Source organism: Phyllostomus discolor, chromosome 2, assembly GCF_004126475.2.
Source record: "Phyllostomus discolor isolate MPI-MPIP mPhyDis1 chromosome 2, mPhyDis1.pri.v3, whole genome shotgun sequence".
In the NCBI taxonomy this organism is placed as follows: Eukaryota; Metazoa; Chordata; class Mammalia; order Chiroptera; family Phyllostomidae; genus Phyllostomus; species Phyllostomus discolor.
Window position 1 is genome coordinate 98,891,946 of NC_040904.2, and position 15,367 is coordinate 98,907,312.

Below are 15,367 nucleotides of genomic sequence, written 5' to 3' on the forward strand. Positions count from 1 at the left end.
CACCAAATTAACTGTCGTATGAAATGACACGTGATCAAAGCCGGCTGAGAAGTGATGTCGGGTTGGCAGCAGGTCAGACATCTCAGAAAGGCCTGCATCTCCATGTACCCTCAGCACCCCCACAGGGTGGAGATGCCTCCCGATGCTTCTCCTTGGAATAGAATTTGACCTTGAGGCAAGAAATGAAAAGAACTGAAATGTGTTTCGTTGGAGCTGACTAGTCCTCCTGTTATCCCTTTCGTGTCTGCAACCTGGACTTTGTGCAGGGAAACAGAGGTGTCAGGCAGAGGGAAGCTGGACTTGAGGGGAGACAGGGACAGTGAGCAGGATGGGGGAGGAGGCACCTCATCACATGACCAGTGGTTATCTGTGGGTAGTAGGAATATAATATTTTGCTGGTTTTGTATTCTTTCTTTTATATGTGTTAAAGTTTTTTCCCATGAGAAATACGTTTTGTTTTTGTTTTGTTATTATAATAAGGGAAAAGATATATATATATATTTGCACAGCAGGTATCAGGGCAAGAGTTCACGTTTTCATGCTACTGGGAGAATCTAATTCTTGTGTGCCATTCAGTAAACCTGAAGATAAAAGTGACCAGGGGTTTTGTTTATTTTACTGTATTTTGCCGTGTATAATGCTTGCCCACGTTTTTGGCCTAAATTTTCAGGGGGAAAAAAAGCTTTCGTTTGTATGGTATGTAAATAGGGAACTAGTACTACCCATGTATAATGTGCATCCTTATTTTTCCCTAAAAAAATTGGGCAAAAATGTACGCATTATACATGGCAAAATGAAGTATAAGGCATCACTGGACAGGGATTACGTGCTTATGTTCCAATGTCAACACAACTGGCTTTCAATCCTGGTCTTCTCCTGTGTGATTTAGGAAAATTGTTTAATCTGTTTGAACAGAAGGTTCCTCATCTCTAAAGTGGAAGTAATTCTAGTAGAGTTATCTCTTAGGGTTGATGGGAAAACTAAATAAGAAAATACAGTTAATATACAGTTGTGCCTTGGTAACCCCGGAGAGGGGGGTTGGTTCCAGGACCCCCTTGTATACCAAAATCCAGTATGTTCAAGTACTTTGTATAAAATGACATAGTACTTGCATATAACCTGTACACATCCTCCAGTACTTTAAATCATCTCTAGATTACTCATAATGCCTAATACAATGTAAATGCTATATAAATAGTTGTTATACTATATTGCTTAGGAAATAATGACAAGAAAAACATCTGTACATGTTCAATACTGATATCATAGGCCTAACTACATAGTACATGCCAGCAACAAGGTAGCATTTCCCCAGCCCCAGTATTTCTGATCTGGGGTTGGGTGAACATGTAGGTGTGGAACCCCAGCAGTGGAGGGCCGCCTGTATGTTACAGCACATGGTAAGCACTGAATAAACATCCAGTTATTATTAGTGCTGTGTCCTTTATTTGGTGAGTTAGCATAGCCTGGCACGGCTCAGTCCCTTCACTTTCCTGGCAGATAGTGAGGATGACAGCCCCGAGAGTCTTTGGTTCAAAAATAATTAGTTTCCTGATGTTTTTCAGGATGAAGATGATCTGGCCAGCACCCTGATCTGGCCTGAGATTCAACAGGAGCTAAAAATCATTGAATCTGAGGAGGAGCTGTCCTCAGTGCCACCACCTGCTCGAAACATCAGCCCAACCCAACCCATTTTTGAGTCAAGTCCAAGGCCTTTTGCTCCCCCAGAGCCATCTGGGGGCTTACCTTGTGTCTCCACCCCAGCTCCAGTCTCCACCCATCTGGAAGAGTGGACTAGGGATCCAGCCAATCAGAGCACACAGGGGGCTCCCACAGCAGCCAATAGAGAAAAGCCAGAGACAACTAGCAGTCTCCACGGATCTGAGACTGAGAAGGGCCAGCGCCCAGATCCCACCAGCCTGGCTTCTCTGGAAATCGTCCCATTTGAGACAGCCTCTCCACAAGCAAGGGTCAAGGTGGGAGGCCCGGGGAACCTGTCTCCTCTGATCCCATCTGCTCCACCCCCGCCAACTCCTCTGGAGGAGGCACCTCAAGTCCAGCTGTTGAAGGATGGGCCTGAAAGGGAAGACTCATCAAAGAATGTGAGGACAAATCCATATATAAACCAGCTGAAGTCCAAAGGCGGTCCTGGGATCCCCAGTCTTTGTCAGGGAGACAAGTCCTCACCAGGACAAAGTGAGAAACAAAAGTCAAAGAATGCTGTTCCCGATGGAATAGGCTCTGGCTTTCCTAGCTCAGCAAAGGAGGTGGAGACGTCCCCACAAGGAGAAGGGGATGCAGCCCATTCAGTACAGGAGCCCTCAGACTGTGATGAAGATGACACTGTGACAGATATTGCCCAGCATGGCCTGGAGATGGTGGAACCCTGGGAGGAGCCTCAGTGGGTGACGAGTCCCCTTCATTCCCCTACCCTGAAAAATGTGCAAGAGGCCCAGGTGCAGGGCCCGCAGGGCCCCGGACTAGAGAAGAGGCTCTCCCACAGGCCTAGCCTCCGTCAGAGCCATTCTCTAGATAGCAAAACCATGGCTAAGAGCCAGTGGACTCTCCAGGCTCCCTCCTCCAGCAGCTGTGTGAATCTTGAAGCAGAGAGGCATTCTGACCCTCTGCAGCCCCTGGCCCCCAGGAGAGAGCTTACTGGATGGCATGAGAAAGCCCTGAGATCCTTCAGAGAGTTCTCTGGCCTAAAAGGGACAGAGGCTCTTCCCAGCCAGAAGGAACCAGGTAGTTTGCAGCCTAAACCAGCAGAAACCAGCCCTGTCAGCCCAGCAGAGGGAAAGGACCTGGGGACACACCTGGGACACGGCAACCCTCATACTGAGCAGGGTAGTGTTCCTAGACCAGAGAGCAACAAGGAGAGCTCACCTAGTGCACAGGACAGCACCTCACCTGGGGAGCATCCCCCAAAGTTACAGCTGAAGAGCACTGAGTGTGGGCCCCCCAAAGGGAAAAATAGGCCTTCCTCCCTCAACCTGGACTCTGCTGTTCCCATCACCGACTTCTTCCAGTTTGAGAATGTGGCCTCATTTGGTTCACCTGGAATGCAGGTCCCTGAGCCAGAAGACCCAAAGGTCACATGGATGACTTCATCTCACTGTAAAGTAGACCCCTGGAGGGTTTACTCCCAGGACCCTCAAGATCTGGACATTGTTGCTCACGCCCTGACAGGCCGCCGTAACTCAGCTCCCGTCAGTGTGTCGGCTGTGAGAACCTCCTTCATGGTCAAAATGTGCCAGGCCAGGGCCGTCCCAGTCATCCCACCCAAGATTCAGTACACACAGATCCCACAGCCACTACCCTCTCAGAGCCCAGGGGAGGAGGGTGCTCAGCCTCTGGAGAGGAGCCAGGAGGAAGCCAGCTCAGCTGGTGGGACTTTTCAGAAACCTGCCAAAGATGATTCTTTCTCCTCCTTGGAAGGCCCAAAGGAAGAGAAGCCAAAGCAAGACACAGGAGCCATGGAGTCCTTGCCAGTGGATGCCACTGCACCCCACGTGTGTGAAGGACCCGCCCTTTCTCCAGAACCAGGTTTGGCTAACCTGCTGTCCACCCAGGATGCAGTAGTGCAGTGCCGAAAGCGCATGTCAGAGACAGAGCCATCTGGGGACAACCTTCTTTCTTCAAAAATAGAGCGACCGTCAGGGAGTTCTAAGCCTTTCCACAGGTCAAGGCCAGGAAGACCTCAGAGCCTCATCTTATTCAGTCCTCCTTTCCCCATCATGGACCATCCGCCTCCTTCTTCCACAGTGACAGATTCCAAGGTCCTGCTGTCCCCTATCAGAAGTCCCACCCAGACAGTTTCCCCTGGTCTTCTTTGTGGGGAGTTGGCAGAAAACACGTGGGTCACACCAGAAGGGGTTACACTTAGGAATAAAATGACCATTCCTAAGAATGGCCAGAGACTAGAGACCTCCACCAGCTGTTTCTATCAGCCTCAGCGGAGATCAGTGATTCTGGATGGAAGAAGTGGGAGGCAAATAGAATGACTTCAGTTCATCTTGTGGTGTCTGAAAAAATGCCATGACTCATGTGGGACTTATTACAGGGCCAATTCAGCATTAGTCCAGACACAGGTTATCCAAGTTTGGGCTTATTTTGGCTGCTTCTGCTCTTCCTTCAGCCTTTTGGCCACTTATTAGTCAGGTAAGGGAGAGGATGAAATGCTTCCTCCAGTGAGATTTGGGGCTTGTCTGTGTGTTGCATTACTCCCCCCTCGCCATTATCTATCTATTACTGTGGTGAGCTGGATGTGATAATGACTTCTGCAAGGAAAGAGAAATCTTTCGTCTATTGGAAAATGTTGCTACTGAGGTTTGAAAGCCTCCTCTTTACTTCAGGCTTTTTAATCCTCTTTAAAGCATGTGTTCTTTTAGACCAGTATTCTGATAAGCTTTGTAAACGTGTACTATCCGTGTACTATCCGGAACAGAAGCAGATTTGGAAAAGCTAACTGATGTACACAGAGATCTCCCAGTGGGTGGATTTACTCCTGCCCTTTCCTGAAATTCCTCCTGGCCTGCCCAAGATGGCTCCATGTGCCAGCCTAGAAAATCAGAATCCATACGCAGAGGAAACTCTGAGACTGGCACAGTCTATGCAGAATTTCTGGCTCTGGCTTTTATTAATGTGGGACTCCAACGACCACTATCCTGGCCTCTGATTTATAAATCCAGTAGCTGGACAGGATGGGTGGTGAGCTGAGGGTCACCTCAAAGAAATGTGCCAAGTCTTCATTTATGTAAGCAATAGTGATCTGCTTTCATTCCCAATATCACAGTCCAAAAACAGGGTGTCATCATAAAGAAAAGCCTCACACATGGACAAAGCTACACTCCAAGCGGAATGTGTTTCAGTTGGTGGGGCAGTAGCAGAAAGCATGTCTAGGTCAGCTTCCCTCTTACACTCTGGGCTGGGACAAGAGTGTGGGAGAAGATGAGGAAGAGCTCCAGGAGGGGTGGGGAAAGAGCCCTGGCATGGCAGCCGTCCCTACCACCTGATGGCCGGCAGCTCTCCTGAAAGTCTAGTTCGTTTTAGCCAGTGGACTCCTTCCTTCCTCCTGCTCCCTTCATTGCTGAAGGACAGATTTGAGGCACTCTTTCTTCCACACTCCCCCACCACCACCCACCCCAGGCACTCAACCTTGCCCTTCTCCTGTCTGTTTAAAAGCAGAAGCAATAAACCAACCTGATTTTTTGTCAGTTATTTAGAACCTCAAATGGCTCTTTCCTTTTCAGCTGCAGAGAGGAAAAAGAACTAATAACCTGCTGGCATGTTTTTGGTGCTTCCCCACAAAGGGCCTCACAGGAGCACTTCTCAAGGCAAAACCCATCAGGGTATCAACATTTCACCTTCCAAGACAGCTAAATTGTTTGAAAAACAAAGAAAAGTAGGCCTATTTTTAGCTCTGTGCACCTCCTCTCAGATTCAAGTCTGGTTGAACTCTGCCCAGAAGCTCAGTCACTGCAGAAATTTCTCTTAAGAGCCAGCAGTACCCCTGGGCAGATCTCACAACCAAGGCGGAGTGCTCGGCTGGGTAGGAGGTGAACTAAAGTTGCCTCCTCCAGTGAGAAACTGGAAGCTGGTATCTTGCAAGAGATACATAGTCATCTCTCCCTTCTTCCCTGATAAACCGTAGAAACCATTTTTGAAAACTCATCCTATACCTTTTAAGCCACTGTCTATCACAGGGGTACACGTCTCCGGTAGGGGCAGGCCAGCTGCTGAGTTTTGCTTTCAGAGGCACTGAGGTGAGTGAGCAGGGGGTGCAGTCAATAGGCCTTTGGTCAGGGTCTTTGCATTCTCATTAGCTGAGCAAGACATCAGACCAGCAGCCAAAGAGATGTCAACCCCTAAGAAAAGCCTTAGAGTAGAGCATTTTCCCCCCTAGGGAAGCAAAGTGAAGAAGTCTAGTGGTGACAGATGAGAAAGGCCATGTTCTGGAGATTTGAAAAGTACATTCCTACCTTATCAGAAAATGTGGGCAGATAGATAGGCTTTCTATCAGTCTCAGTGGGCTGTGGAGTCTACGCTTTGATAAGGACCCCGCTTTGATAAGGACCCCGTTCCAGTTAGTGATAGAGGATGGGAACTGCTCTTTGCTTCACCATCAGAACTCTGAGCTGAGTAATGAAACATTTCAACTATTTTGTGATTATTTTAAATCTTTGTAACATGAACAGAATGTTTTTATTTGGGCACAGACTGAGAAGCCACTAGTTACATGTTAACACGTGAGTCCAATTTGAGGCGCACATGTTGATTCGTTAAATGGCCGCCATGTTCCTGAGAACCTCAGGGTTCTCATCTTTCATTCCTGGCATCATCTTCAGTAGTGTGGTGGGGGTGTGGACGTCATCATGTGACACAATGACCACTGTCTGGAGACACTTCCTACTCTGAGCTTCTGGGCCAGTCGGTACAGAAGGCCTAGGAAGCAGACTCACTTCTTAGTCAGCTGCTCAGCTGCTGAAGTGCGTGCTTCTCCTGTGACTGCCACCCAGCCTGGCAGCTCTCACAAACGTGCTCACACACTTCCCGTAGCCTGGCGCTGAAGGAATTCCATTCCGACGCAAAGAAAGCTTATTATATATCGCCCCTGAAATTGTTCCTCCAAGTGCCCTGAGATGACCTGTCTGGTCACCCACTTGGGACTGAAATGAGAATGGCTGGTTGGGAATCAGACCCCACCCAGGGGAGGGAGAGGAGAGGAGAGGAGCTGCTGTTTTTAGGAGGATCTCCAGAGTGCCCTAGAAAGGGCTGCAGAATCACATTCTCTAAGGGCGACTTCAGATCAACCATCAGTCCTCAAAATGGGGTGGGGAGTGGTGGCTGATTTTAAGTGTAGAATTTGAAGTGTTTTCTTTCAGAGTTAATGGTTGCTTAAGATAATAACCTATATTTATTGACAGAATTGCCTTTCCATGCCAACCTTTTTTTTTTTTTTCAAAATGGACTAGATAGAAGGGATTGGTCTTTATTCTCTGTTTCACATGGAATATGAAGAGATCTGACCAAGAACCCCTTTAAGACACTATTAGCCTAAAAATCAAAACATTGATCACATCAAAATTCTGGATCCTGGGGAAATTAAAAATGTAAACATCATTCCCCTCAACAGAAAATATTTATCAAGAGCGTAGTAATACTGCACTGGGTACTTTAGAACTCTTAAATTCTTGAGTCTAATGAAAAAGGGGAAAGGGATGATAGCAAATGAAACAGCCTGTAAACAACCAGCAGCAAGATTTAAAACCATTAAGTTACGAAATGAACGTGGAAGGGAGAAAATGTAGTAACTAGCATCTTTTAGTAGGATTATTAGTGTTCCAGGTCACCTACTGGCTGTGGTCAAATAAACACATTACAAATGCGTTCCAATAGAAAGTACTAGGGAGACATTCAGGTGCTGAGATAGATTTTTGCTTTGATCTTTACAAAAATTAGAGTAGTAACTAAGTATAAATAGTCCTGTGGTTTTGCATGGTCTTAACTGGTTTGGTTGTGAAGTCCTGTTGGATCTCTGCAAACCTGCAAGGTGGTACCAGTGTTCCCTACTCCTTGAGTGGTTTCAGAGCCTTCTGCCATCACAGAATGGATTAACTCCTGTTGATGAATTTTAGGTCCAAGGTAAACTATTACTTTCATATCTAATGTTTAGCAAATGACAACCACATTTGACTAAAATTAGGTGGGACAGTTGTTTGTCTACACAGGCTTTGGGTTCCTCCCTGAAGAGGGACTGGGGAACAAAGATTCAGTTATCTAGGATTGGAATGGGAGAGGTTCGGGGTAGGGCCAATTCCCATCAGGATTGATTAGAGCTAGACTCCACCACAGTCGGTCCTATCGGATGACAATATAAATCTTGGGGTTAAGTGTTGCCAGGAGTATAATTTCAGGCACTTCCAACAGGAAGTTCAACTCAAAATTCGGAATAACAAAGAATGTGTCCTTGTCAACACCTTTTCTAGCAAAGACCAGGCCAGGAGAGGGAGCGAACACCTTTCTGAGCATGGAGAGGAGTGGGAGATAGGAGGGTAATTGCCTGAGATCAGTGCCAGCCCAATAGGATAAAACTGAGGAACATCAGAGACTGATTGGCACCCAGATCACTTTGTAGCCTTGACATTCATGAGCAAGGCAGGGATCACTACTCGATGAGGCTGAAGGAGGTTGTTACTAAGAAGGAGAAACCCATGAAGTACATAGCCATGCATTTTACTGGAGGAATCACAATGCTTTGCAATAACTTAATGTCACCGTACTTCCTGGTGTATAACTCTGCAAGGTAAAGAAGCACTTTTTCAAAGGAGTTGATTAGAAAGCCAAATGATTTCAGCTGTTTGTTGAGCTTAACAGATGTTTCCAAAGATATAATCAAAATGTTTTTCTATTAATTAAAAAAGTATAAATATTAAACCTATCCATAGAGACATTTAAGTGTAATTAAAACAGATTGTTATGCTTTTTAAAATGTACTCTAATAAATGATATAAAATGTAATGCTTATGATGGCGTTGTGAACTGGAGGAGGACATGGGGTCATCAGAACCCACAGCAGGGGTGTATTATGTGCACTGGGCTCATTGTCCTCTTTGAGGTCGGGCTTTTATTTTCCTTTAACTTCAAGGTTTAGTTTCACAGCAAAAGTCCTCATGATTTGCTTTAGTAAATTTTTCTTGTTTTCATTTTATCTCGTAATAATTGTCAAACATTTGCAACTTCCTCTCTTACAGTTGTGATTAAATGTGTCACCCAAGATATGCAGCATAAATCAGTGCATATTGTAATGAAAGATGAGAAAAACAAGCTCTTACTTCTCAAAACTCCACAGCTTCAGAGCTTGAGAAGTTTGGGTCCACCTACACAAAAGTGAACTCAGTTTTTCTATTACTTGAATCAATCAAAAGGGGCTATTCTTTCATTTGAGTGATTAATGATGGTCTGGGGGTAAAAAAGCAAAAAAAAATTGTAATCTTGGCACATATTATCACTTGGCATAATCTTGGCAATTATGCAACCCACGCTCACAAGCCAGTGGCATTGGCAGTGAAAGATATCATAGACAAGGGAATTGAATACCAACATTTTGGTCATAATATTCTGTTTAGAACCTCACACCTCTGCAGGCCACTCCTGTCAGCCTGCATTACAACCCGAAGTGCCTTTTTCTCCTGTACACTCCCAGATGCCACGTCTTCTGCTCCTCCCTCCTGAGTGCCCTCTCCCACCCTAACTGGGGTTACTCCTAACATTTCCCGCAGTTGTTCTGTACTCCTTCTCTCCTTACAGTCTCTCTCTACTGAATGTTGCCTCCACTTCCTGGGCTTCAGTAACACTTGACACTCCCCGGAGGACATTTCTTTCCCTGAACAAAAAGGCTGCACATCTTCCCCAAGTTACACAGACTACAAAGAGCTGAGATGTTCTCCAAGTTTCTCATTTCTGCACCATTGCCTTCCCCTCACACAAAATCTTTTACCAGACGAAGGACATCCAGCTATTTTAACTTTTACCATTCCTTGTGGCCACGATGTAGTCACTCTCCCAGCTTGCCAACTGCTCAGCACCAGGCTCCCTGTTTCCTCTCTGCCTCATGCCCCACCTTCATTCTGGATGACGTCAATATTCCTGAGGAAAACCCGTCCAACACCTTTGCCACAACTGTTAACAGCTTTTGCTTCTACTCAGTTTTGGCTATTTCTTCCATGGTCATACACCAGACTGTTTTTCACAACCCAGAAGTTTGTGGTCCTATTATATTAATATTCCATTCTCAGAACTTCTCCTATCCTTGCTCCTTTTTTCCTTTTACTTGCTCAAGATCACTGATGCCTGGTCCACTCCTGCTCTTTCTGACAGTAGCCCCACCAGGCTTCCCTCCCTAGCCTTTTCAGACCCCGAGGTGTGTCATCTCAACTATTCTCATCTCAACCATTAACTACTCCCTTGACCACTAATCCTTTAGCCGTCCCTGCCTGGCAAACCTCCAAGTTAGAACCAGGACCCTTACCACCCATCTTCTCTACTCTTTTACTCTCCCTTTTGAGTTACACCTGAGATCATAAAACCATGGTAGGAAAGAGCCTTTGGAAATTTATGGTTTACCACCTCAGCAGTGGCCTTATTCCCAAAACTCAAAAAGGCTATTCTAGTCACTTCCTACACAGACTCCACACCCCCCAAATTGCTTACTGCTTCTTCACCGTAAGTTTATACTCAGATGTTTCTTCCTTCTCCCACTGCCACTTCCCCTTATCCATGTGTGAAACCAACCCTTCTAGCTCGGAGGAAGTGCTCTTATTCTTCCCAAGGCTCCAGGAACCCGTCTTTCCAATTCGTTACCTATTCCAGTTCTCTACTCTGGACCAGCTGCAGCCTGACCACCACTCCTATTGCTCCATGAAAATTTCTCTTGCTAAAGTTACCAATGATCTAACAACCAAATCCATCAGTTTTCCAATATTTGATATTGCTTATCATTCCTTTTCTTGAAATACTTCACTTCTTGGACTTCCATTTTCTTAGTCTGGTTCATTTGAAAGCTGCCTCTCCCTCTAAATGTTCACCAGATTCTGCCCTCCTTTCTCTTTTCGCTCCACATACTTCATGACATTCTCTTACTCACTCACGCCCATGGCTTTTTCTACCACCATGCAGTGGTGAAACCCCACCTTCCACTGCCTCTCGCACAGACTCTCTAAACGGTTGGTTAACTGGTCTCTGTTGTCTCGTTGGCATCCTGTTTTCCAAACCTACTCTACTTATTGCTGCCAGTCTAACATAGGATAGTGATTCTCTTCAAAATCACTGAGAGGCTGTTAAAACAGACTTATAGACTCCACCCAGAAAGTTCTCAGTAGGTTCAGAGCAGGGCTCGAAACTTCCCATTTCTAAGAAATTCCCAATTATATGATGCTGATGCTGCTGGTCCTGGTTACTCTTGGAGAACCCTTGACCTGAGAATTCTTCGGGTCATAATTCCTCAGTTTAAAATCTTCATAAGCTGGCTTCTGTCCACAAATGTTCCCAGGGCTGTCTGCTTATGAATTACTTGTGGAAGATGCATATTATTGGGCTTCACCCTCAAAATTTTGAATTAGTGGGTTTGATACAATGTCCAAGGTCCACCCCTGTGACCTACAGGACAGTAAAAATCCAAATCCCTTAGAGCAAAATTCAAGGCTCTCTGTGGTCTATTCCTCACCTAGCTCTCCAGCATCACTGAACTAGGTATTTAAATACGTGATGCAAATCCATGCCTAACTTTCTGTATATACTGTTCCCACTGCATGAACCCCACCTCCCTCACCCATGTGGCAAACATCTAGTCTTCCTCCAAATGCATCACGTGTTACTGCTGCAAACAAGCTGTCCAAGCAGTGGATTGTTCCCTTTTCTGCCTCACCGCTTATCTTGTACATACTTCCTTTACTGAACACCTTTGTGTTGACGTGTCTGCCTTCTATTAGTTAATGAGCTCTGAACATCACTATCTCTGACACCCAGTGTCTGGCACATAATTGCTCAGTAAACAGAAATGGGGAGTGGGGCAGTGGTGGTTGACAGGGAGCAGAAGCTCAGGGAATACTACAACATGGAACCAGAGTAAATACAATATTCAGAAACATTTCCATTGTGCTTATACCTAACACGTTTACCCACCTAAAGTCACCCAGACAACTGGTCAAGCATCTTTCCTTTTCTAGTACCCCAAATTCACTCCATTGACCTTTTGCTATACCATTTTTTTCCCCACATGCCATTTAACTTCCCAACATATAAGCAATTCCCCCCAAAAAAGGCCCTTCTTTAATGGGTATGTATCTTCCACTATCACTAAGCAAACATGGTGCCCTTCCTTTCACATGACTTGCAAGTAATACACAGGTAACTAGTAATTTTCCTCTCCCCCATCTGAATGCAGCACCTACAAAAGTCAGCTTAAATGAGTAGGAGCATGATTAACTGAAGGGCATTGCCTCCCTGTGCTGTCAAATCTGAAAGGAGAGGGGAGCACTTTGCAATTCCATTAACCAAAATTTTTATTTTTCTTACATTCTCTCATTTGTTTAGCCAACCTGGCCTCTGGTTCTCCAGTGCTATTCCTTTAGGGTATGGCCAAGACAGGCCAAAATCATGTCCACTTATTACCTCTAATCACTTATCTGGACTGCTTTTCAGTGAAAGATCCAACTTGGAGCCATTCTGATGAAACATCTTTGTACCCAGGCCACCCATTTGGTTTTAGCTATCAAGTAATCTCATCAAAATGTCTGCTAGTCAAAAAAGCATACCTTCGAGATCCTAAGGAAAGATGATAAAGATGGCAACTCCCCCCATCCCCACTCCAAGAACCACATGTAGGTTGAAATACTTTATAAAAACCAGCACATTGGTTATCTTACAATGTTCCCCATATGCTGAAATTGTTCCCACCTCAGGGCCCAGCCCTTGCTATTACTGTAACATGGAATTCTCCTCAAAGCTATTTATATGGCTCAGTCTTGCTTCATCTGGTCTTTGCTCAAAATCATCTCCTTAAAGATGCCTTCTAGCAATACCATTCTTTGCATTTTCTATTTCCTTGCTGTGATTTATTTTCTCTTTACCACACTTATTACTACCACCAGAAGACATTATGTTATAAACTCACTAATGCCACAATTTACACCCTACCTCTCACATTGAAAATTATGAGGGTAGGGTCTTTGCAGTTCTTATTCACGTACTGCTGAACATAGTGCCTAGGGATCAATACAGATTTTGTTAAAAAATTTTTAGAAGGGGGGAGGGAGAAAGAGGGAGAGAAACATCAATGCACAAGAGATACATTGATCCACTGCCTCTCACACACACCCAACTAGAGAGCTGGCAGCCTGCAACCTAGGCATGCGTCCTGACCAGGAATCAGACTGGCAACCTTTGGTCTGCAGACCAGCGCTCAGTCCACTGAGCCACACCAGCAAGAGCATTGATACAGTTTTTTCAAATGGCTGAATAGACTCAGACTGAATGCCAAACAGTTTAACTTAAAAAAAAAAATGTATATGCATCCAAATATTTAAGGAAAATGTTAATTTAAGCATAGCAGTCACCTTAGGTAGCTATATACATACCTACTACTCACAATGCTGCCTTCACTAAAAATCTGTTGAGTTTTTCTGCAAGAATTATTTTTAGATCCAGTTATGAATTACATGATTAGTCTTTTTAGTTTATAAGTCATACTGTGTTTCACAGGGTGAAAAAAACAACCAAGCACAGAAATATATAAGAATATACTCAGGCTCTCAAAACAAGGCCTAAGAAGCCTAGATGATATCAACTGACTGAGTATATCACCTCTCAAGAATGTGGACTGGAATGAGTTAATGCTCACAAACATGAAGGTTCTGAAGTATGAAATTAAAAACACATTTTGGCCCTAGCCAGGTAGCTCAGTTGCTTAGAGGGTTGTCTTGATACACCAAGGTTTCAGGTTTGATCCCTGGTCAAGGCACAGTGAAAGTATAGGTGGGTGGAACAACTGATGTTTCTTCCTCTCTCTTCTCCCCTCTCTCTAAAATCCAATAAATAAATTTAAAAATTTTTTAAAATACACACATTTTGGATACATACCAAATTACCAGAGGACATAGAATATAAGAATTATAATTCTTATAATTTACTTCCACTCATGATTTCAAATATGCCACTGTGTCTGGGGTGCTGCTAAACTGTATCCATGGTTGCCTATCAGAGGACTTGCCCATTCTTCCAGTTACTCAGTATCTTCAACCTGCCCACACTCCAGCCCATGTGGCATTTGCACCCATCTTTTCCCATGGATCTGGCTATACACCACCTTCTTCATGAGTGTGGGCATGCTAAAGACTTTTTGTCTTAAAAAGTATTATTTCAAACAGCTAAAAATCAAAAGCTAATCTTTAGAGGAAAAAAAAGAACAGGGAAAATGATAACAATATCCTGAGTTTCAGGATAGTTGCTTATTCAAAAGTACATTTAAATGGCATAGGGCAGAAGAGATCACTGAGTTTCTATCCCAGAAATGCGTCCTCTCAGTAGGCAACAAAGAGAATCCCATTTAGGACTACATGTAGCTTACTCCTTGCCCCATGTACTCCAATTCTATTTGCCAGCCAAACAAAGAGAATGGGTGCTGGCAGGCAACTCCACTGACCTTCCTTTCTGCAGGAATAAGGTCAACTGGGGACTAAAGATAACTAGAGAAGGACTGAAAGCAAAGGAGACACACCAAAGGTACTATGTCAAGTGGTATATGAGCTGTGTTCATAAACGAATGAGCTATTCTGGAGCCATACAAACAAATCAGTCTCTTTACTGGAGAGGCATACCTTTCATCTGTATATTTGAATATACTAACACATGAAAGATCACATCACCTTGTTTATGGATACATTTAATATCCCTTACCCTTCCCACCTTCAAAACATAATAGTATACAAAATATAAAATATCTTAAATATTTATAAAAATTGCAAGAAAAAATAGAACGTATGAAAATATTTTTATCTGAGTTCTCCCTCATTGTTGAGAGGCAGCTTAGTTTGCCTTGAGTTCGTAACTGTTGAGTGGATAGGAGTACGCCCTGCCTAACACTATCCTGTCCCGAAGGAGCTTAAATAAAACATAGTAGTTGCAGAAGAGTATGAGAGCCATGGAAAGCGTGTGGTTCCACTTCTCCGACCTCAGTAAGGAATAGAGCTGGTAGAAGACGACACTGCCCTCAATGAGGATAAGCAGATTTAACAGCCTTAATGGACGATGAAATAGGAACTGTAAGGAAATCAGAAAGCAAACGTTATTTCACAGGGAAGTACACTACAGTTATTCTCACTTTTTTTCTAAAACAATCTCATATTTATAGGTTCCTATATGTAATAACAGATAGATCTGATTATTGAGTATGAACCAGGCTATTTCTTATAGTAGAGACCCAAACCTTTTCCTTTTTTGCTCAAGGAATAATGAAATAGATTTTATTTCAATGCCCCCAAGATACAAAAAGGGGTCATAACCATAAAAACTCTTCCTCTAAAGATTTTCCTTAGATTTTAGGTATGTATTTTATTTGAGATAACCAAAAGTATAACTATCTATGACAGGAGCTGGATAAAGGACCAAATGGGAAATATTTTAGACTTTGCCAGTCAAGAGGCAAAACCTGAGGACATGATGGTAGTACTTACATAGTCACTTAAGATGTAACCATTTAAAATCCAATGTGACTTTGTGGGCTGGTTTAAGCCCAGCTGACATATCAACACAAATTTATTAATTTTTTAAAGATTTTATTTATTTATTTTTAGAGAGAGGGGAAGGGAGGGAG

General features: G+C 44.0%; 2 protein-coding genes across 2 annotated transcripts in view; one reads left to right on the top strand and one right to left on the bottom strand.

The window, feature by feature from the left end:
* The window catches only part of ARHGAP31 (Rho GTPase activating protein 31), a 106,535-nt gene extending 98,143 nt beyond the window's left edge, over positions 1 to 8,392 (top strand). Inside the window, exon 12 of the mRNA XM_028504564.2 lies at positions 1,566 to 8,392. Within this exon, the coding sequence (XP_028360365.1) occupies positions 1,566 to 4,001 (2,436 nt within the window). The 3' untranslated portion in view covers positions 4,002 to 8,392. The remainder of the gene's footprint in view (positions 1 to 1,565) is intronic.
* Positions 8,393 to 14,336: 5,944 nt separating this feature from the next.
* The window catches only part of TMEM39A (transmembrane protein 39A), a 28,284-nt gene continuing 27,253 nt past the window's right edge, over positions 14,337 to 15,367 (bottom strand). Inside the window, exon 9 of the mRNA XM_028504137.2 lies at positions 14,337 to 14,814. Coding sequence (XP_028359938.1) covers positions 14,581 to 14,814 — 234 coding nt within the window. The 3' untranslated portion in view covers positions 14,337 to 14,580. The remainder of the gene's footprint in view (positions 14,815 to 15,367) is intronic.